We start from the raw sequence: 23,401 nt of genomic DNA on the forward strand, positions 1-23,401 counted from the left end.
CCCACCTCCTCTACCCACTCCTCAAAACCTTTCTGTCTCCTCCTGAATGACTGAAACTGACAGGTTTCAGAAGCCAGTCTATTACTGTGACCCAGGCATGCCAGTTCTTGCATCTGGAATAAGCTGGCTTAGCTATTGTTCCATGGCCTGCATACCTGATGCAAACCTTTTTTTTTTTTCTTTTTAATACAAGCATTTAACCCTTCCCCACCCAAGATTTGCTTCCTATGTTTTACAACTATGCTTGCACTTGGGTGGGAAATGTTTTTGTTTTCACAGATGTTCACGGGGATTCTGTAAATAAGCCCCTACTGAAACAGTTTTAAAGGAATTGTGGTTTCTATCGTTATGCATAGACTTCAGTTTCCCGCCTCCTCCTGGACTTGTCCAGTGCCATCCCTCTGCAAAGCGTCTGTGGGGTCTCTTGGTTGTCCCAGAGCGTTGGTGTGAAACAGATCCCGCATGGGCACCCTAGAGGGCGCACTGCTTACATTTTCCGCAAGCGAAGCGACAGCGCTCGCTCCCAGGCTCCATAAAAGGGGAGGAGGCAGATCAGTTTACTTCTCTCATTGAGAAAGAAGAGGATTGGAAGGCCGGGCGTATAAAGCCGCGCAGAGAGCGTGAAACAAAGCAGTCGGATCGGAATTGGACTTGGGAGGCGCGGTGTGGAGTCAGGCATCAAACTTGTTGGAGGGGAGGACCGAGCCTGTTCCTCGCGCTCTCCTCCTCCGCGCTGCGCTTCGGGGGGTTCCCACCAGCCTTGCGATCTATTTTTATACCTGCTTTTTATAGAGAGAGAAATATATATATTTTTTCTTCATAAGAGAAAATTCCTGTACCAAGAGAAAATAAGGCAACATCAATGAAGGAGAGAAGAGCCAGCCAGAAATTATCCAGTAAATCTATCATGGATCCTAATCAGAATGTGAAATGCAAGATAGTAGTGGTGGGCGACAGTCAGTGTGGCAAAACCGCGCTGCTGCACGTCTTCGCCAAGGACTGCTTCCCCGAGGTGAGTGTGGCCCGCGGGGCTTCGAGGAGAGGATGGCCCGTGGGACCCCCTGTCTTGAGGCGGACTTCCCCTTGCTTTTCCCCCTTCACCCGATTTTCCTTTCGAAAGTGGTTTTTCTGACCCCTCGCCACTTTCCCCGGGTTAGACTGCTCGGAAAGGGAAAGTGCGCTGGGAGCGTTCGGGGCTGGGACGCGCCCGCACGCTGGGCTGGTTCGCTCCTGAAACTTGTTCCTTCCTGCGTGCACGACCCGGCCTGGGAGACTGGGGTCAGCAGGGTCTCCGAGAGCCAGCGGGGGCGAGTGGGGAGTCAGGCAGGGGTCTCAAAGGGTCGTGCGTTTAGCGTGTGGTCTGATACGTGCCGGTTTTCTTTTTTAATTGGGGAACCGGGAGGCGATTTTCAGGGGGTGTTCAGTGGGGGTCGTGCCTTCTGAGATAACCTCTTTGCCCTCTTTCCTTCCTCTTCTGTCCATTTTGTTTGTCCAGAATTACGTTCCTACAGTGTTTGAGAATTACACGGCCAGTTTTGAAATCGACACACAAAGAATAGAGTTGAGCCTGTGGGACACTTCGGGTAAGAGTGGTCGGACCGCGTGGCGCTGGGGGCGGGTTTCCAGCCGCTGGGGGGTGCGCGGCGGCCTCGGGAACCCGCGCGCCACAAGCCCCCCGCACCCCTGCATTAACTTTGCCCCCTGCGGGGCATTCCCACGGTCCCTGCCGGGTGAAAATTTGATCCCTTCTGGGTGGGGGCGGGGGACGACAGCGGGGACGGGAAGATGGCAGTGGGGAGAGGAGGGCGCCCTGTGCCCGCAGGGTGACCCCGCGGTTGGAGCCGCGGGTGGCCGGGGTGGCCGGGCGCGGTCTGTCCGCGGAGACGTGCTCGAATCGCCTCGGGGCGGCCGAGGTGGCCCGATGCCGGGGGCGGGGGAGGTGAGTGCGCCTCGGCGGAACCACCCAGCCGGCGGCGGGCGCCGCTCCGGGATCTAACCTTCTGGTTGGCGGGGAGCGCGGCGTGGGTGGTGGGAGGCGGGAGAAAATCCCCGAAGCGACGCGGTTACGTGCGGATTCCTTGCTCCGGAGAGAGTAGCTGGGCGCAGACAGCCGATGCGCCCGTGACGCTTGCTGCCAGGAATGCGCCGGCGGCGCTGGCAGCGCAGGGGCCGGGCAGCCCTGGGCCTCCCGTGTGCGCCGGCGCCGCGGTGCCCATCTGCAACGAGCTTCCTCACCCCCGCAGCGATCGCGCTGTTCCCCCGACCACGCCAATCCCTTTCGATCTCTATTGCATCCCCTCCGCCTGCCTGCAGGGCCGCGGGCGGCACTCTTCGCCTTTGACCTTCCCTTCTACTTGAATTATTGGCGCCGCGGTGGGTTATTTTCAAGCGTCCGGGGTTCAAGGCCGGGTTATTGCCTTCTCATGCGCCCACCCGCTACCTGGCGCGCAAGGGTAGGGAGAGCCAGGTATGCTGCCGGGGTGGGAAGGCATCCTCCCCCAGCCGAGTTAGGGGTTTGGGCCCGGTCAAAGGCAGTGGGGGTGGGGAGCACCACCTGAGATCTCGGGCTGGGACACGGGCACCCGCCGCCCTGGCCAGCGGTGCTCGGGCGGAGCGCCGTTTCCAGGAAGGGTGTAGCCCTTGAAGGAGCAGGAACCACCAGGAGGGGCGGGTAAAGGTCCCTGCGCTTAGGGCTGGGAGTTTAGCTGGCAGCTGCGCTGCTGGCGGACCGAGCCAAATCCGGGGTGAAACTAGTGAGCAGGAAGCACAAGTGCCAACACGCAGGTTTTGCTGTCAGGCGGGGAAGCCCCGAGGTGGAGCTGCGCTCAGCTGGGAGTGGCCTCGCGGAGGTGCTTCTGTGAGCTTCCCACAACCCTCGGCTGGAACCTCTGGAGCCCCCGAGGGACGCGGGGGATCAGAGAGCTAGAGGAAGGAACCAGACTGACAGGGTCGCCAGAGGCAGTCCCTGCACAAAGGCAAAAGAGGAGTCTCGCACGAGCGCCTCTCACGGTCGGTGCCAGATGCTCGACTGCTGCAGTGAGAAGGGCTGATTCTGTTTCCCACTGGAGTCAGGCCTTCCTCGGGCGCCCCAAGGGCAGCAGAATCAGGACCTCGCCGTGTTTTGTGCTGGGGATTGCATGCAGTGACTCGAAACTGTACAGAAGGTTTTTGTAGGCAGAATTCTAGTGGTTCCTTATTTCAGTAGTTCCTATCATCAGAATTATTGCACAACCTAGTACTTAATGAGCTCTAATTCCCAGACATAGCATGATATGAATTTGTTATGCCTAGTGGACAGCACAGCTGGTGTGGTACCAATAATAAGCACCAGTACTCCCTCTCCTTCCCCTCCAATACTTGTTTGGATCTGGTGCATGATAGAAATTATTTTGGCACGGGGTGGAGCAGTGGGTCTGATCCAGTCGTTGATACAAAGCTGTGTTTAGCTCTTAGCTCTTGGTTACCACGGATTTCTGCGTGCAAATCCCCTACCTCCCTGGGTCTCATTTTCATCATCTGTAAAAAAGCAGACACTGAGCTAGATAATGTGCAGGACCTCTCCCCGCTGTATACTTCTTGGCTTTAGTACACCGGACAGGCAGGTCTTTTTGTTTCCCAGGATGTTGGTTGGCTTCAGCTCTTAGTCCCAGGGGATCTGGCATCCCAGACTGGGGTTTTCACAGCCTATGGAGCAAGCCAGGTTCTGAGCAGAGACAGGCTTCCTGGTGGATTTAGGAATGAGACTCATTTGGATAGGGAGGGGGATTGGGTGGGCTTGTAGGAATGCTGGGCTATGCATTCCCTGTCTCAAGCTTCAAGAGTCCTAGGACCACCAAGGGAGATTTTAGATTAGGTGCCCAAAGGGCTAAATTGATTTATTTAGAAGAGAAAAGGCACATTGTTTTCCAAAGGCTAGAAAATAAAACAAACAAAATGTGGGCAGTTTATAGCTGGAGACCATCCTTTGAATGTGCAGGTAAATATCACTTCAGATATTTTCATGTATTTAATCAAAACTCTGCAGTTCAGTCTCTGCACACAGTAGTCACCCAATAAAATCTGATGAATGAGCAAATGGGTAATGATATGCATAGTTTCCAAGTAGATAAGGTTCCCTAATGTTTATTAACACTGAATTACCTGTGCACAAAGAATGGCAACTTTGTAAACATTGTCTGTCATCAAATTAAAGATAATCATCTGAAATGAAGTTTCAGATGAAATAATCACTTGTATTTTTATTGAATGAAACAAAAACCCATGCATGTTTCACTAAAATATAAAGGTTCAAAAACTGATTAAGAAAATTTCATACTGCAAAATTATGCAGTGATGAAATCTTAGTTAGAATTTAGATTTATACAAATGGCAAAAGAGGCATAATGGAATTATTTAGAATTCCATTATGTTGTTTGTGAGGTGAAATGTTAGTTAATTAAACACAGTCACCAAGCACTGTTTCCACCAAAGGTGATTTGTCATTCATGAGTAAAATACATCTTGTAGAAACCATCGCATCAGCAACTGATTATTTCAAGTATCTTTAACATTTTTCTATTTCATTCCAAGCTTTTCTTGACAAATTTCTGAACATGATTATTTTTTGATAAATGTTTGACATTTTCTTTGCCCACTAAGACATTTGTTTAGTTCAGGTTATGAAAATAATTGCATATGCCTTATGCCTTGTGTGTTACATTTATTTTTTCCAAAGGCTATCAATTTAACTCTAGAGAGAAGATCTAAGCCAAGCTTGTAAAGTCCTAAATGTCAAGATGATTTTTTTTTCCTCTTAGAACTTTGTGAAAGAGATTTATATAGGAAAAGTTGGGCATGCCCAACTTCTTTTAGGTAGGGAGAGAGATGGCATAAACATTATCCTTTGAATGGTATTTCCTGGCCTGTTTGGCCTCCTAGCAGTGGGGCAACCACTTAGGAGACAGAAGCAGTTCTTCTCTTATATGGCCTCTTGGATGGCTTCTCATAAGGGGTCTGCTCTCCTCTGTGTGCCGCCCCCCGCAGCTCAGTTGTCCTATGATCATTCCTAGGCAAAACTCTGCTAATTTGGATGTGGAAAAGAACACTAGGTGAAAGTAGGATATGGTGGGGTCTCTTGCACCAAGAGAAAAGGAAATCATTCATTTGCAGTCTTCCAGGCACAGTAACTTAACATTTCCTTCCTTTCTCCCTCTCTCCTTCTCGCTCTCTTCTTTCTGCATCCTCTATAAGCAGGCCCTCTGTTAGACCCTGAAGATGCAGTGTTAATTAAAACAGGGTCTTGCCCCTGCAAAGTATGCAGTTTGGGCGGGGCAGTGGGGAGAAAGAAGCCCTTCCCAATTAGTGGTGTTCATTGCCAACTCATGATGAACACAATTTTGTCAGGTTCTTGAATCCAAATGCCCTGTTCCACGTGGTTGAAATGTATTTCCCTTGTCAGGCATCCTCAATGCTTATGGATCTGCCAGATAGCTAGATCCTTCAGGTAGGAAACAGCTCCCCCCACCCCAGTGTACACACCAATTAAAGCAACCACAAATGGTACTTTGCCAGTTGATTCTTAGGGCTAAAATACTCCAGCCCCTAAAAGTAAACTAAACCTTTTTTAAAATGCCATATGTATTGTCTACAAGAGGTCCTTTTTAAAGGTCATCTTTGGATACAGGTCCATAATTTCTTCATTGTACTGAGAAGTATTCCCTTTTCATTATAAAATGAGCATTTTTATTAATAGTTACAGAAAAATGCTCCTAATGATTTTCCAATTCACCCAACAAGTTTTCTGCAAAGCAATGTGTAATGGTTTCAACATTTTAAAGTGATACATGAGAGTAATTCTAATATTTTGTGCTTCAAAATCTGCCACATTTGCCAAGCATAGAAGCAATTCGTAGCATGAAGCCAAATGCCTACTAATAATAGAAACTTAGTCATTTAAGGATCACCATATCTTTTCCTAAGAGATTTGATTGCTGTGTAATTTCAGCACATGTGATTTAGGGAGTAATAATCATTCATGCCAGCTTTTAACCAAGGCAAGCTAATGTGCATTTTATTTAAGGCATATTATTACTTTTAAAAAATTCAATTCAGCTGCTAAAATTCCCTACAATAACTATGCTATTGCCTCAGAACACTCTCTTGAATCTTGTCATAATACAAACTTCTTTTAGGCCCTGAGTGCTAAAGTTAGCACTTCCTCTATTAGTTTTTAACATTATTAACAGAGAATGTAGTATATTACACTTAAAAGGGAGGAAAGAAAGATCTTAATTAATTGCCTCATGGTCTTGCTTGAAGGACAAATTTCTCTATGAACAGAAGTCTATCTAAATTGTTATATTTATAGCTTAGACATCAAGTTTGAAGAATGGTCGTGGAGACAAGCAAGCACACTAATGAAATATTTCTTAATAGGGATGGAAATGGTTCAGCAGTATTGGAGATTAGTATATAATTAATCCAGAAAATCAGCTTAAAAAGAGATCACTGGTCCCTTTTTTTTTTTTTTCCCCTTGGTGATTTAACACATCTAAACAAGACATACAGGAATGATTATAAAACCAGTAAACGTGTTTTAGGCCATTCTGTATCCACTCTGATGTATGCTTTTGGGCAGGGGCGGTACAAAGCTGTCTGCCCTCAAGGTACTCACAGTCTAGTTAGAGTAACAAGACAAAAATGGTGAAAAATGTAGGTGACGGTAAAATTAAAAATACTCAGGCTTTCCCAAGGCCCAACATAACATTTCTTATGTTATATAAGACATCAAATGAGGAGCCCAGATTAAGCGCCAGGAGTTCAGATGGGAGGAGATGCCTGTAAACCAGGACTTGAACAAGGTAAGGAGTTCTTCCACTGGCATCCTTCTAAGAATACCCTCAGGACAAATAGGGGACATGGAAACTTTACCTTATCTCTGGTGCTGTAGTAACTGTTTGTAGGAGAGTGAGCCTGGAGGTTCTAAAGTTGTAGTCACCCAGCTGCAACAAGATCCAAAGAGTAGTTGAAGGCCACGTGAGTAGCCTAAGCCCCCTGACTCACGATGTATTGCTCATTCAGGCTCACCACAATTCCTTTCCTTCTCTAGAAGTTGGCTCAGTTCTTAAGACGTCTTTAACATCCCTCCCACTTGGAAGCATACTTACATTTAGTGGCTGTTGAAGAAAACAAGATTCTGAAAGTTAAGAATTATAACTTAACCTTTTTAGAGAAAGGGAGAGGGTAAGAATTTACAAAGGAGCTAAAAAAGCATGAGCACTTGTGATATGAATATCAAGGATAAAATTGCACAAAACTAGGTATTTTAGAAGGTTGTAATGATCCCTTGGAGTTTAGAATTTCAAAACCAGGTTCAACTCTTAACTTGAATTTTCACTCTGCAACTCTGAAAGAGACATGGGTGAAGGAAAAACAGACAGTTTGGATGGTGGTTTCCAGTAAGCAGTACATAAAACTGCATTTGGATATGTGTCCACCAAGCAATAATTTCCATTTAAACTATGGAACTTCCCAAAAAAGGGAGGGGGAAGTTTGATTTCCCTTTCTAAGTCTACATGTGTCTCTAGATTTTTTTTTTTTTTTAGCTCCATTTAGTGCTGGGTTTTTTTTCCAATCTAGTTTCTTGCTAAGTTGCACATTGCAATGAGGCATCCAGATTGGTCATTCTGATGCCACCTGAAATAACCAGATGTTTCCTCATTAATCCAGTTCTTTTGCATGTAAATGTGACACCAAGGACCAATAGTTTCTCCAGTTAGCTCACGGTGCCTGGTGGGCTGTGCCAAATGAATTAGTTGTGCCTCAGTCATTTTCTGATGTCCTGTAAATGTCTTCTCAGTTACTACATATTGGCAACTTTCTCAGGGTCCCCTTTGGCAGAACAGAAATTTTACTGACATGGAATATAGACTGCCTCAAAAGTTTTGACCAGGTGTTGTGCACATTGATTTTGAAAAATGAGCCTTGATGACATAGTTTCTGGAAAAGCGAATTCTCTCATGGGACTGCAATCCAAGAAATCTGGCTCTTAAGTATCATATGAAACATAAAAACTTCAATCTGTTAGTGAATGATAATGTAATTTAAAAAATATATACCATATATGCTATATATGTATATGTGTGTGTATATGTATGCACACACAAACACTCTTTACCCTAAAGCTCTTGACTTACCATGGGTCCACTGTCAGTAAAATATTTTGATTCTTATATATTTTTAAGTATATCAATAAGATGAGGAGTTTAAGCTACAGCTTTATTTAAAGGCCAAACATAGCAATTTTATTTCTACCTGACTTTCTATACAACTCTGTATCTACATTGCCCCCAGAAATAGAAAATAATGATTCTATTTTTTAAGCAACAACACATAAGCACCCCCAAATTTCTATAAGATTTGTACATAATTTCTATTAATCTGAATCTATGGAAGAAACTAACAAAAGATCCTTCCTGGGAATGTTTGTTGCATATTTGCAGGCATGGTATTTGTAGTGCAGACTACTTGGAAAAAGAGTTAAACAGTGTTATACTGAGCCATATATAAAAGTTTTGCCCAGATTTAATTCACATTCTTGAGATTGCTGCTAGTTTAAAGCTTTCATTCTGATTAGAGATGGCATAAGGAAATGCAATCTCGTAATAATCGGGCAGATCATGTTTGGTTCAGATGTCCTCGTTGTGGGCACTAAAAATACCAAAAGTTAATATAGTTTTCTTTGTCAAACTACACAGTATTTCTAACTTATTGTTCTTGGTAAAAATTTTTTATGGGGGAAAGAGGAGCTTTTCAAATTGAGATTCAAGTAAAGTAAGTTATGTTTATGAAATACTCAACAAGAAGAGTTTTCAGTTCTCAAACTCCTCTCCAAAGCTTCACAGTGTTTGAACTGGTTTTGCAAAAGGTTTCATAAAGCCTCCCTTTTGGGCATGAATCTTCTTACATATACATTTAATTATGTACATATATGGCATGTTCTATCTTTGCGAAAGGGTGACTTCAACAGGCAGGTATGTGTCTGAAGAATTAGTTTCTGGGTGAGGCACTTTGTAACTATTTTGGGCTGGAAATTTTGCTCTCACCCAGAATTAATGATCTTGAAGACAATGATGGGTAAACTTGAAATTTCAAAAGCCTTTTAGAACTTTGCTGATATTTGCCAAACTTGAGCAACTCAGAGAACGCCGGAAGTACACTTATTCCAATTTATCCTCCAGCAGAGCCCTTCAACTATATTTGGGGGGTACAGGAAGGGGAAGCACACATTTTGCATATGTAATGTGGTTGTTTCTTTACAATATGGAGTTTCCCAAAGTTAGGTTACTTAAAAAGGACCTTGGAACAGTGCTGTGAGCTTAGTTTCATGTAGTGTTAGAGAAATGTCTCATCTCTACCATATGCATGAAGCCCCTTCCACATGCTGAGGAGTTTTATTTGTCTAGCAAAATTAAATTTTACTGGACTTTAACTGTAGAATTTCTTAGGTAGTAGACTACAGACTGCATGTACATCAGTACCTACCGTGTACTACAGTTAAAGCTTAATGCCTTCATACATAGTTAAAACATGTTCAGCTCTCTTTCTTGTGTTTAGTTCTACAGTTGGCCCCTTGAAAGCTTTTCATGTGTATCTTTAAAAAAAGATAGAAGTTTACTTTCGGCTGTTTGGCTTCACAGTGTGTTATAAGACTTTTCTGGAGGGATATGAGAGTCAGGGCCAAGTATTGTTCCTGCTTTACCCACTTACTTTCAGCTCCTCCCTTGGGTGAGATTGCTTCTCACTTCACAGGATCATTCCTGGAATTCCTCCGTTTTCTCTTGGCTTGTGAGATATCCCACACATGCCTGTGATTACACCGTGCCCTCTCCCACTCTGCTCGCCTTACTTCCTTTGTGCGGTCACTTGGGCTTTATGGAGAAGAATAGCCAAGAATTCAAAGTGCTTAAACACAGAGTAAACACTGTCAAGTTACGTGGGATTTTTTTTTTCCTGAAGGTCCTCCTTAGCTGATGAATTGTTACATCTTTCCTGGTAGGACAGTTCTTTTATAATTCTATGTCAGTGTTTTTACCATGAGAAAAGTAGAGATAACAGATTTTTCTATCTCAAAAAAGTATTAACCTTAACCTATCAGAAAATATCATGACTAAGTGGTCCTGTGAGTTTTAGTAACAAATTACTCTTTTCATTGGTGGTCAGGCAAATTATGTTTATAACTAATAACTGTGGGGATCGGTTTTAATTGTACCTTTGGACACTATGGTTGATTTAAAAAAAGTGTTGTTCATTAGCAAAAGTACTAGGGTGGGGTTAAAGTGTCATTCCTAATTAGATCTTGTTAAAGCTCTTAAAAATTACCGCTGTACCTCCACAAGCATGGTGGTTTATTTCACATGAACCTTTCTTTATACTACGTAAGAATTTTCACTCAGACTGTTAGCCAGGTAAAAACAAAAGCAGAACAAACCTCCATGAGAATCTGGCTTAACCTGAGAAATCTGTTTCATTCTAAAATCATATCAGAGTCTAAATTTTGCAGATATTTGGATTTGCTCTCTAAACACAGAAGCCAGCCCACTGGGGATTTTAGTAAGTAGGTGTCTCCAGCAGGTGACAGAGGGCTGAACACAAAGCCAGATCCCCATTGTGGCCATAAATTGGGCGGGGGAGGGGAGCCAGTCCACACAGGGAGGGGTGTTCTCTGCAGCCACGTGGTGCTCTGCATGTTGAAACCATTCCTCCTGGGGATTTTCCTGATAGTCCCAATTTTAATTAAACTATTGTAGCCTGTTTGTATTTCTTCAACGGCCTTCCCTAATTTTTATATTTGGAGAAGATGGTCTCCAGTATCACACGAAGTAGTCTTAGATCCAAAATTAGCAATGAGTGCTCTCATATCATACAACATCGTGTCCTGGAAGGAGAGAGGCACCTGGAGTTGCCCGTCCTCCGAAGTTCAGGTCTGCCTGAGACTGCAGAGCATCCACAGTGAGAGAGTTGTCTTTCCTAACGTGAGTGCTTTTCAAGAAAGTTCTTTGAAGCCTGGTTAGGTTTCTGACAGTCCTAACTGTTGGCAGCTTTGACTTTCTGGGGCCTGGGGTCAGGTCGTCTCTTGCTAACTTTGAAGAGCAGAGAAAACCCTCATGTATACGTCCAGTGTTTGGATTTTCACTCTGTGATCTAAATTTTCTGACTGCGTGTTTGGAAAAAGATACCCAAATGTTTACAGCAGGAGCTGTGTCAAAGTTAGACTTCAGACACAGAAACAGGGAAGGTTCTCATTGGGAGAGTGCAAACTTCACAGAACTCATGTGGAAATACCAAACTATCCATAAATAGTGTTCATTCATCTCATTCCCGATGCCTTTCAAAAACGTTTAAATGAGTGAACTATTTGTGAATTATTCTGTTAACTTAGGACTTCCTTAAGTGGATGAAAAGGCAGCCTCAGCTTGTCATTTTCAGAGACAGCCTCACTCTAATAGACTTTAATATTTAAAATGACTTGAGTTTTTAAACTCTAGACCCTTGAAGCTTTGGGAAAGTATCTTTCAGTTGTCAGCCTCTGCCAGGTCCTGATTGCAGAGGTAGGTAGGGAACTGCTGCAGCTCCTAAACAGGGCTGACTTAATTGTCTCCATGTATTCACACCTTTCTTCCAGATTCCTAGAACATTCCCTTCTTCCTTGCTTAGCAGACACCTCTGGGTTGAAATTGTCACTCTCCATCCCTAAAGCAGTTAATGAAAAAGCCACAGTGCTACATGGGGTTCCACAAGGGACGTTAGGGACCCAGAATATACTGTAAATAGAGGCTGAAACACCCTAACTGCAGTGTCTTCTAGATCACAAAACCAGGCTCCTGAAAAATGTTGTTTTGATGGAAAAATGTAAAAGGTGATTTTTTTTTTTTCAAATCTTCTTTTTGGTCTGTCTCTCCTCCTGACTTTGCCCATGGAGTTTTGATTTATCAGGGGACAACATGTCCTGTTTTTCTGCTAGAAATGGAAAGTGATGTCAAAACGAAATAAAGTACTAAAAAGACTGGGGGGGTTTAGATTTTCTTCCTGTGCTCTGGATTCAAATATATATATATATGTGTGTGTGTATATATGTATTTATCTAAATGATTTTCACGTTATGATTCTAAAATGTCCATATACTGAAAAGGATGTCCTAGAAAAGTAGTAGTTGGCAAGCCGTCTTGAGTTTCACAGTCACACCACTTGGTAATTATTGGCCTCATGTAATTGCCCCCCTTTAGAATTCTTAAAGGAATAGAAGAAACTTTCTAGATGACTACAGGGCTCTATGGTTTAAATTAATTGGCTAGTGATGAGCCTTTAGGGTACCCTGGATGTAACTCAAGCTAAGATCCTTAGATCATGCCTCAGTGTCACTCTCAGAGATGGAACTGTGCAAAAAAAGTGACATGATCCAATATGACATTTGTTATATTCTTGGTTATAAGAGGAAGAGTCCGTATAGGGTTTGGGGATTAGTTTCAGTAAATAAGCTCAAAGGTCAATGGCTTATCTAAACTTGTAACTTGGAGATACGGTGACATTGACGTGGTTTACTGTGATTCTCTTTGCATAGTTGAACCTACTTTCCACCTCCTTTCTCCCCTCACCCCCATGCCACTATCAGACCTATCTTGAGTATCGGTCACCTTTCCAAGAAGCAGCTCAATTTATGGTCCTTGCTACCACTCAGCTTTTAACAATAGTGACAATACAACCGTGATAACTAGAGTTAATAGTTACTGATCCCTTACTAAATGCTAGACACCACCTTAGGTTGATTTCATCCCAGGTAAATAAGTTGTCGGCATCTTCACTGGGTCAGTGAGGAATCCTAGGCAAAGAGTTCAAAAGCTACCCTGCCCCCTCTCTGTTCAGTGGTGGAGGTAGATTTACACTCAAGGCCACCTGGCCCCAGGTGCGTCCCCACCTCCCCCAGGTGCCTTCAGACCCTAGTCTTTGAATCAGCCAGATTTCACCCTAAGATCCTGGCTCTCCCCTTGAATTTAGGTCAGATACATGTGAGGCTTCATTCATCCTCTGGTAGAAGCGAATGTATTACTAACCAGGCTTTTGTGTGTTTGTTTGCATTCTTTTTTAAGAATTTGGGGAAGCAGAGGTGGGGTCATGATGTGACAGTCAAGGGATTTAGCTCAAAAGGGTAGAGTTAAAGCATTACAGACAATGAGACTTTCATCTGAAAACTTGTGTGTCCTTGTTTCTCCTCAGGTTCACCTTACTATGACAACGTGCGCCCCCTCTCTTACCCAGACTCGGATGCCGTGCTGATTTGCTTTGACATCAGTAGACCAGAGACCCTGGACAGTGTCCTGAAAAAGGCAAGTGCTGGGGAATGGTGACATAGTTCAGTACTGGACTGTATGTAAACAGAAACACATGGTTGGCTAGGGAGCTCAAAGACTCTAGTTAATTCCATGCCTTATATTTTGTAATTAATACATCAGAAAGGACACTCTCACACCAAAACAGGGTTTCCACACATATATGTCACTATTTTTTATGTGAACCTGCTTGAAATTTTATTTCATGAAGCGCTGAAACAAAATACCCTTTAAGAGCCTCCATGTGTGTCCTTTTGGAGGAAATGGTGCAGCTAAAGACAGTTGTATTTGACTCCTTCCTTCCTTCCTTCCTCCTTCCTTCCTTCCTTCCTTCTTTTCCTTCCTTCCTTCCTTCTTCTCTTCCTTCCTTCCTTCCTTCTTCTCTTCCTTCCTTCCTCCCTCCCTCCCTCCCTTCGTTTCTTCCTTCTTTCATTCTCTCAACAGATTGTGCGTGAGTTTACAGATTTACATTTGACCCTAATTCAGAGATTGAAATGAATGCAATAACAGCTATTTTCATGAGGAAGCTGTGTTTCAGTTATGACGTTATCTATCAGAAACAGAAGTGGAACTGATATAGGAGGAATAGGGATGTGTCTCCAGACATCAGACTTTGTGAATTATGATCAAGGAGATGTCTAATACTAATTAGAAACAGTAGTTGTGAACATGTTATAGACTGTACCTGGCTTCTGGAGGTAGAGGTAAGTCAGGTGCTGTAGTTGGAGAAGGGACCTGAGGAAGCTCTAGATGGAAGGGACCAGGGGAGGTCAAGGAAGGGGACCTGTTGCAGGAAGGATCGCAGGCCTTAGGGATGTCAGTGGGAGGGACGGGTGTTCCCTGGCCTCCAGCAGCCCGGGACTCAGCCTCCAGGTGGTTATAGAAGGCACATGCTGGTCCATGGGTCAGCATTCATTCGCCACCAGCTGTTTTCTCAGCTTTGGTTTGAGTGCTGTGGGTTTCAGAATCAGACTCTTGGTGAGCACCCTCTCTTTTCCATCCCTGGATTAGACACTGATGTCGCTGAAAGCAAGGTGGTGTCAGCTGAGTGGTGACCCGTGTGAGCCAGTCAGCGTACCATAGGGATTGAGAAAGAGGAAAACCCATGTTGTTGGCCTGGGTTGGTTTTAGTTTTTTTGGTTTTTTCGTTTTAATTTTTAGTGGAATTTGTATTTTGTGTGTTTTTATTAGATTATATTCTCCTATTGTATTTGGTTACTTGGCTTATGTGTCATTGTGAAATTAGGGTTTGAAGTATAATCATCCCCCTGTCTCTAGTAAACATTACAAACACAGTTCAATGAAATATGACTTTCTTAATAGATCAAAGGCTCTTTTTCACTTTTTAACTCCTTTGTGTTAGATTTGTATATCTAACTCAAATAATGCTAGGGCTTGTCACATTCAGACAGGAATACACCTTTCCTGTCTTTAATGCTTATAAACAATTGCTAGACGTGCAGAGAGAGGCCAGAGTCATTACACAGCTGAAGAACAACATAACAGCATGTCTAGTTCTGTCTGTAGATAAAAGAGGTTGCTTATTTACTAGAGTTTTTACTTGATGTAGTATCAGGTTATACATAATTTATGATGAAAAGGCTTTCTCCTGTTTTATTTTGCTTTTGTCTTCTAAGACTAAATGAATAGTGACTTTGGCCTTATAGATATTAATGAGTGTGTTTTACATTCCTGGGAGGTTTGAGGCTCATGATAACCCCTGCTGTGGTTCGTCTTCATTAATTGAATTCTTTAAGTCCTTGAATATCAAAGAGGTTAGAGTGACTTGAAGTAGGAAGGATTTCTTATTCTTGTTCTCAATTCACCTTCCAGTTCTAACTCCAGTGCCACCTGTCATATGGTAGATGCTCCTACATAATCCTGGAAGGAAGGAATCAGTGGACAAATTAGGCTCTTATGGAAAGTGTATCACTCCCTTCAATCCACTGATGGACTTTGGACTAGAGTTCACTACCCAAAGTACACCTCTAGATCCAGAAATACCTCCTCTACTGGTCCTTTAAATGACTCGTGCAGGATGTCCCTCTTATCTAGGATTATACTTATGTACATGACTTCATCACCCCTACTGTTCTGTGAATTCCTTTTTGGAAGACAGCTATGTCTTAATTATCTTTGTCACCACCGCAATGCCTAGTAGAGCACTTCATACATATTTGTGAATGTGGGCGGGAAGAGTCAGGCTCCACTTCCCCATCGCAGCCTCCCTAGGCCCTGCCCTCCAAGAGCCAGAGCTCTCCTGTGAACACTCTGAACCCCTGACCCCATCCTGCCGGAGAGCTTAAGCTTGAGGAAATGAAACCACAGAAAAGCCGTCCACTTTCTCTTAAAGAGGACAATTGGAATTCCCTGCCAGGCATTTTTGGAGATTTTAGTCATTCTTATAAGTCATGAAACAACTAACCAAATTGGATTAGACTGAGACATTTAACAGTTTGTGTAACTTAAAAAGTAACTCAGTGGCATATAAGCTACAGGACCAAATGCCTTCCTGAAAGCCCAGGACACGGTCCTTTGCAAATGTCCTGCTCTGTGTCGATTGAATCACTTGAATGGAAGCTCCAACAAAGCAGGATGTTCTGTTTTATTTCTCCACCTCAGGTACCTAAACAGAGCCTCCAGCACATGGTGGCATATTCTCTCTTTCTAGATGGAGTCACTGTTGGCCCTGCTTAGTCCCAGCCTTCTAGCTGGGGAGCCTCAGCTCAGCATATCTGAAGATGGGGTTCCTCGTTAGGATATGTAATTATTCTTAAGGCACTTTCATCTTTCAGCAATACCTCAATCATTAAAAATCGTTGAAGCTATCTTCGGACAACACTAACAAGTCTCTTGCAGTAGGGACAGATGAGTCACGGAGAAGGAGAATAGGTAATAATATGCATAAGCATTCACCAGTGCATCCATTTTAAAAAGTAGTAAAACTTAATATCTACTTGGGAGACAAATGCAAGTTTGCCCCTTTCATCAGAAGTGACACTCTTTTTAATTTCCTTCCCTTTTAGGAATTTCATTCCAGTGTCTGCCCGTGGAGAAATTGTTTTCATTGTATGGATACCAGTGCTTTGTTAATTGTTTATCTTTTTTTTTTTTTTTTCTCTCCTCGTAGTGGAAAGGTGAAATCCAGGAGTTTTGTCCCAATACCAAGATGCTCTTGGTCGGCTGCAAGTCTGATCTTCGGACAGATGTTAGTACATTGGTGGAGCTCTCAAATCACAGGCAGACACCAGTGTCATACGACCAGGTATGTATGTCGTCAGGGTGCAAAAGAGTGAAAGAAATGGATTATCACTCAAAATAAATTAGATTAAATTTAAAAATAGCGTGCTTTTCTAAAGGCTCAGCCAGTGGTCAACTGTGAAATGTGAAATGCTCCGTCATTTAATAGTATAATCACGCGATATTTGAGTACATAAACAGTTGATCATATGCTAACTTTATATATCTCTATAACTCCCAGTAGGTTTAAAGTTAAATAGATTTAAAGGAGAAAGTGGTCAAAATCAGTAATACTCTTTTAAGAGAGGTAATCTTGTTTTACACTCAGCAGCACAATAAAAAGGCTGTTGCCAGTAAAGTAGAACACTCCATAAACCCTCTTTCAGAGGTTCATCATTTGTACATGCATTTCCCTCAAGTGTTTAGAATGAAGAATCAGTTTCAGAAGTTCATTCTCTTAAAACCTACAACCAGATTCTAAAGAGAGTTCACATTGACATAGCTGGAACTTTACTTAGAATTTATTTTTTTTTTAAATATGACAGTCTTCTTCGTCTTGCCGTTCTAATTCATAAAATTTGGTTATTTAAATAAGTCGTTTTGATTGACGCACACATGTGGATACTGGTAGTATTGTCCACACTTTGAAATTACTTATTTTGTGTTTCTTAAAGTAATAGATGCCATGATAGGAATATTCATTTCCTCAACTTATTTTGGCTCTAAGATACAATCATGTAAATTTCAAAATTGATTTTAAATTTCATTCATTGCCCCTGTTTTTTGTACAATCTAGCCACTAGTTTTGAGTGCCATTTACACTCAAGAAAAGAGAAATTAAGTGCCCCATGAGTGCTGGAACAGGCTCTAGAGGCCACATCAGCCCTGCCAGAGCTATGTGGAAAATGCAGAGCTTATGATCATGACCTTCAGCTAACTTTTCCAGTAGTAAGTAAGGTTCTCTTGGTAATTCTATGGTTGCCATGAACCTAGAAGACCTAAATAACCAGTTAACTCTTGGTTACAGTTGGTTGTGGAGATGAATCACATCCTTAGCTCCTCTCCTGCTTCTTTGAATCACTTCATGTTAAGTGTTTGATGACGAGGCTCCTTCTTTATTAATGAGCCAGTGACGTTAGATCAGCCCTTAACATCTATGGGGAGCTCTAGCAGTATCGATTGAGTAAAAGATAATTGAGCATCTTAGGACTGGGTCATAAAAATATTTATGAAGTAATAAATAAGGCAGCCCAAGTTAAAACAAAAAAGCATTTTGTTTTGCAGTGACTAAATGAAAATTCAGTTGACATATTAGAAAATGTTTTGCAAGGCAGTATTCTTTTGTGGTATTAGAAGATACTTTATAACTTTCCCTCAAAGTCTTTTTGCTGATTAAAATCCCTTCTTTTGTTTCTCAGGGGGCAAATATGGCTAAACAGATTGGAGCAGCTACTTACATTGAATGCTCAGCTTTACAGTCCGAAAATAGCGTCAGAGACATTTTTCACGTTGCCACCTTGGCATGTGTAAATAAGACAAATAAAAACGTTAAGCGGAACAAATCACAAAGGGCCACAAAGCGGATTTCACACATGCCTAGCAGACCAGAACTCTCGGCAGTTGCTACGGACTTACGAAAGGACAAAGCAAAGAGCTGCACCGTGATGTGAATCTTTCGTTATCTTTAATGAGGACAAGGAAATCTAGTGTAAAAAAAACAACAGCCAAACAAAAAGGTGAAGTCTGAATGAAGTGCACAGCCAAAGTCACGTATACCAGAGGCTTGGGAGGCGTTTGAAAGTATACTCATCTTTTTGGAATCCTGTCCTTAGGTTTGGCATGTAGACCAAGTGGTGAGAAGTGACTACGTGGAAGAGTTTTGAAGTGTAACTTGAAAAATATGCCAAAAAAGAGAGAGATAAATGAGCTAGAGGAAGATGAGGAGGAATGCGAGTACCTCCAAGAAGAAAAATCACACTCTGAATGGTGCTTGCATTTTTGTTTTGTTTTTTTTGTTGTTGTTGCTGTTGTTGTTACAATCTATTCATGGATCTCTACTTTGATTTAATTTCTAAATGTTTTAATCTCCTTTACAAACAGTATATATTAATATACCATCCTCATTGGGGAACTGGCACTGTGACCTTAGCGTTTAGTTTTCTAGAGGATGTGATCTAATTTCTTTCTAGCTCATCATTAAAATGGAAATTATATCAGGACCCATGGGGATATCTCGAGGAAAACTATGAGGCTTTGAAACCTTGCCTTCTTGAAGATAGCTGAATGAGATGGTTCTAAAGAAAGGCTTTTGCAGTCTTGCAAGATTTGTAGACCAGCGCTGCAAAGATCATATAGATCAAATAGAAAAAAATGTGTTGATTTTTTTATTCAGTCTGATGGTTCTGTTCATCATTGTGATTGTCATTAAAAAGTGGTAAATTGCTCAATGTAATATTTTTGTGAGCTGTTTAGAAAAGAGGGTATGTGATTTTTTTTTTTTTTTTTTTTGCCATGGTTGATAAAAATGCAAAGTCAAATGAAAGGTGTCTTGGTTTGACGTCATAGAATGATCCAAGGAGAGAAAAAAATGTAGGTACTATTTTCACCAGAAGAGGTAATGAATGAAGGAATAGTAGCAGAAAGCACCGTTTGTGAGTAAAGTTGCCTGGAATTAAGTTACCAAAAATACAAAACAAAAGGACTATTATTTTGGGATGAAGCTCCAAAACTGGCAGCATCTGATGATCTGTTGGTTTATTTCACTTTCTTTAAATGAACATGGATAAGAGAAGGACCCACTTAAACAAGCTTTAGAGAACCCATAGCAGAAATTTATATAATTCCAGTCCTGACACAGTACTAGGGCATTTCTAGAGAGTGATTGCCAAACCTCACTTAACCGGATTCAGCCAAGGTCCATGCTCAACACTTGATCGCCGTTACGTAAAATAATCAGCATTTAAAATAGTTTACAGATTTTTTTTGGCCATTTCCTTTTAGAGATTCTTTCCGAGAAGAAACTAGATCTGACCTGTTTATTGTTGGCGCTTGTTGAAAACGAGCTTTCTTTCCAAGATAATGCTTCATTTTTGAAGTGTTGAAGCTGTGCTCCCATTAAATTGTGGCAGGAGAGGAGATTAAGGTAATTACAACACTCGGTTCTATGTCTTACAAGCACTTTGTTTTGTCTCTGCAAGAAAATACCATTCCAGTCATTTCCCATGAAATCCAGACATTTTACCAACATAATATGCTTTGATTGATGCAGCATTATGCTTTGGGCAGTATTACAAAATAGCTGGCAAGTGCTTTCTGTATTTAAATATTGTAAAAAGAAAATAAGTTATAACTGTTATAAAGCAGAACTTTTGTTGCGTTTTATCAAAATGTTGAAGTCACTTTGTATGTTTGGTCAATGTTTTCGCAGTATTTATTAAAACATACTTTTTTTTTCTTCAAATAAAAAAGTAACCATGTCTTTGTCTTAAATGTGATCTGTCTTTTATTATCTACTTCCTGATTGAGCTATTTAGCTTTGTTCTCTAATACAGACGATTATAGAATGTGGCCTAACATTTCCTGAACTAGCAGGCTTTGGAATTTTTTGATTCTTCACAGTAGTAATAGTTTCTCAGGGAAAGACAACTCTGTGTATATAAAAGGTTTTCATGATGATTTCCATTCACAAGAAGAAAATGGAGCATAATTAGATTAAGTGATCTGATCATGTACAAAACAGAGCCCTGATACTGCCTGGGATTAAGCTGTAGAAAATAAGGGAATTCATTGAAATCTTAAAGTGAAGCAATGTGATGCAGTCTCAAGTCACAGGTTTAATTCTAATGTGAGCCTAGTTTGCTCCTCTGCCCTGCAGAGTCCTGAGCCTTGGTCCCTAACCCAGCCGTCCACCTTGCAAAGGCAAGTTCTTATTCACAGCAGTCAATTGTGTGGAGAGCCCAGAACCCAGCTATTATTGTAGCCATTAATGGAAGGAACAAAAAGACAAAACAAAAATAATAGTCTTATGATAGGAGGATCTGATGATAGTAGCATCTTTCAATAACACAGGAGAAGGTAACATAGGCTTCCCCAGTGACCTGAAAGTTGTAAAATAAGCATGGAATAACTTACGTTAGAGAAAGGCCTGGGCCCCCATAAGCCCAGCTGACTCTCAGTCTTCACCTAAAATACTTAAATATAAGTTTTACATAAATGCCGGAAGATACTCCCTTTGGGGTTTTAAAACAGTGATTCTATACAGCTAAGTCAAAGTCACTTCATAAAAAAACTGCATTCTTGTTGACTGTTTTTTTTTTCTTAATGGCTTTAGAAATCTTTGTGGTATAGTTACTTGCTTGGAAATAATTCTCAGAAACACAAAGCAAAGGGAAAACCAAAGGACCCAGCATGAGTGAACAAATTAAAGAGCATTGACATTATGGGACAGTCTTATAAAAATTTTTTAAAAGTACAGAGATTTACTGAAAATATTTGCAACTTGTTGTCATCCAATAGCAAAGGAAATAAAAGTACTTTCCAAATCCTTGGTGTTGAGTAACTTCTAAGCCTAATGTCTAAGTCAGGCTTGCAAGAAATGCGTTTCTCAGCAATCACTGGCACAGAAAAAATAAAATTAAAAGCTGAGTTTCTGCTGACCTTGGCAGTATTTTATAGGTTGTACAGTAATGTTCCCCCGTGGTCAATTGTTCTTTTCCTGCAGCTTTAATTTGTTGAAGCAAAAGAAAAAAGTTTGCCTTCAGCCTTGGGCATGTATGCCTTCCTTTTCTCTGACTTTTTGCCTTAGCAAACATTTCTCCTAAGCATTCTGTGCACATTCCTTTCTATTGATTAATGATCATGATTAATGCCTTTTTAAATACTAAAAGGTGGTTTTCAAACTCTGAATGAGACTTTAACTGTGTCTCTCTCACCCCTATTAATCTTTTCCAGGAATACTTGCTTAGAAGATTGGAGTCTTATAGGGTATGTGTCTTAAGTGCAAACTTAGCAATAACCTAGGGAATTATTTTTATTAGAAGGAAGTTTTTAAAATGACCTCATCCTTTAAGACTCCTGAAACTCTTAAAGCTACTAATCCTCTTTTTGATGGATTGTTTTGGCATCACTATTCTGTTCTAAACCTCACAGGTTTTAGTCTTGTCATTTTTCTATTCACCAAATATTTATTGAGTGCCTACTATATGCTCAGTACTTTTCTAGGTTTGGCACATAATCAGGAATAAAATACAATCTCTGACCCGGGAGGGAGACCGTCACAAACCAACCATACTGAATCAGATCTGGTTGTGATCTTCATGATATTAACTGAATCATAGATACAGGGTTGGTAGTAAATATTCCAATATGTAGCCAGGTACACCAATGCAATAGCCACGTATGATGCACCACATATATAATGCTATAAGCTGATGGTGCAAAAGGAATTTTGGAGTGTAGCCTAATAATTGGGGCCCATTTATGGTGACTGTGGAAGAGCAATGTGAACAACAGAGGGGCCAGTCATCATTGTAGTATTTGCATAATGAACATGGGTTTTTATGACTGGTTAGAAGTTCAGTAGGAGAAAATTTTCCTTCACAAGTGAGTATGAACAGCCCCCAAACAATTGTCTGTCTGTCATAAAATATGTCAGCATTGCTGTAGATTTTTCCTTTCTTTCTCCTGTGAAATCTTTAATTGCTGAGCATATTGGAAAAGAAAAATTGAAACAGTATTTGAAATAAATGAAATAAAATTCAATTATAAAAAATAGAATTAATTCTTAGAAGATGCCGAAAAGCCAAAGTAAGAGCACTTTGGTTGAAGGTGGAGAACTCACTATTTATCTAATGTTGAAAATTCATATTTCCTGGCAGTCTAAAAGAGCTCTTAAAAGTATTGGCTAACAGTGAATTCTAAGGCTCTTCGTCTCTTCCCTCTGGGAACACAGGAAATAAGTTCTAGTGAACCCCAAGATAAAAATTTGTGGAAATGGCAAAGCCAATTCACTCTTTGGGATTTTACTTTTGGATTTTGTTTATTTTGAAGGGAATCATAGCACCTTTCTTACGTGAACATGGAGGCACTCATGGAGGGTCTCTATTATAAAACAATTACATGAAAAAAAAGACATTCCACAATAAAAAAAAAAAAAAAAACTTGGGTCAATATATGGTCAATCCTGTCAAAGTAATAGCTGACACTGAAATTGCACAAATTATGTGCCAGGCACTGTTTTAATGGTTCATATAACTCATATTCCTCACCACAAATACATACAGTAAGTTAAATATCATCAAATTTTCTACTTTACAGAGAACCAGATATCTTCTCCAAAGTCACATAGAAGACCCTAGATTGGAAGTCACCTCTGCAATATCACACTCTTTACCACAACACCATCTTGTCATGGGCAAATACTTCCTGTGTATAGTGTGTCATCCCAGGCACATGGAAGCTGAACACTATGGCCATAAAGCCACTCTCTGAGCCCCAATGTGGTGACCTCCCCAGGTCTATGCCTTACTCGTCCTCCCATCATTCTGACTCCTTCCTGGCTCCCATCACCCCGTGTCCCCTGTTTCTCCTCTGCCTTAACCTCCCTGTCGGCTCGACTTCTTGGGTGGTGGGAGCATTATGAGGAGACAATGAAAGGACCCACGATGGTTGACACACATGGTCTTCCACAATCCAGGACTTTTTGAACTTTGCTAGAACCAGGAGTTTCCACAGAAATGTTTTAGAGTCCTTCAACCTAAAATGGGTGCTGTAGATGTCAGCAGGAAAATGAATAAACT

General features: G+C 41.5%; 1 protein-coding gene across 1 annotated transcript; it reads left to right on the top strand.

Annotated features, from left to right (window-relative positions):
- The first annotated feature begins 568 nt into the window (after positions 1-568).
- Positions 569-20,089, top strand: RND3 (Rho family GTPase 3). Its single transcript, XM_045558890.1, has 5 exons — positions 569-1,012; positions 1,496-1,583; positions 13,252-13,361; positions 16,495-16,629; positions 18,023-20,089. The coding sequence occupies exons 1-5, from the start codon at positions 863-865 to the stop codon at positions 18,272-18,274; spliced, it is 735 nt and encodes a 244-aa protein (XP_045414846.1). The 5' UTR covers positions 569-862; the 3' UTR covers positions 18,275-20,089.
- Positions 20,090-23,401: the final 3,312 nt, after the last annotated feature.

Source organism: Lemur catta, chromosome 8, assembly GCF_020740605.2.
Source record: "Lemur catta isolate mLemCat1 chromosome 8, mLemCat1.pri, whole genome shotgun sequence".
NCBI lineage: Eukaryota > Metazoa > Chordata > Mammalia > Primates > Lemuridae > Lemur > Lemur catta.

Excerpts from the sequence above, each read along its gene's own strand:
- RND3 (XM_045558890.1), top strand. The coding sequence starts at position 863 with ATGAAGGAGAGAAGAGCCAGCCAGAAATTATCCAGTAAATCTATCATG. Across the intron at positions 1,013-1,495 it reads CCAAGGACTGCTTCCCCGAG|AATTACGTTCCTACAGTGTT; the intron begins GTGAGTGTGGCC and ends TTGTTTGTCCAG. Across the intron at positions 1,584-13,251 it reads GAGCCTGTGGGACACTTCGG|GTTCACCTTACTATGACAAC; the intron begins GTAAGAGTGGTC and ends GTTTCTCCTCAG.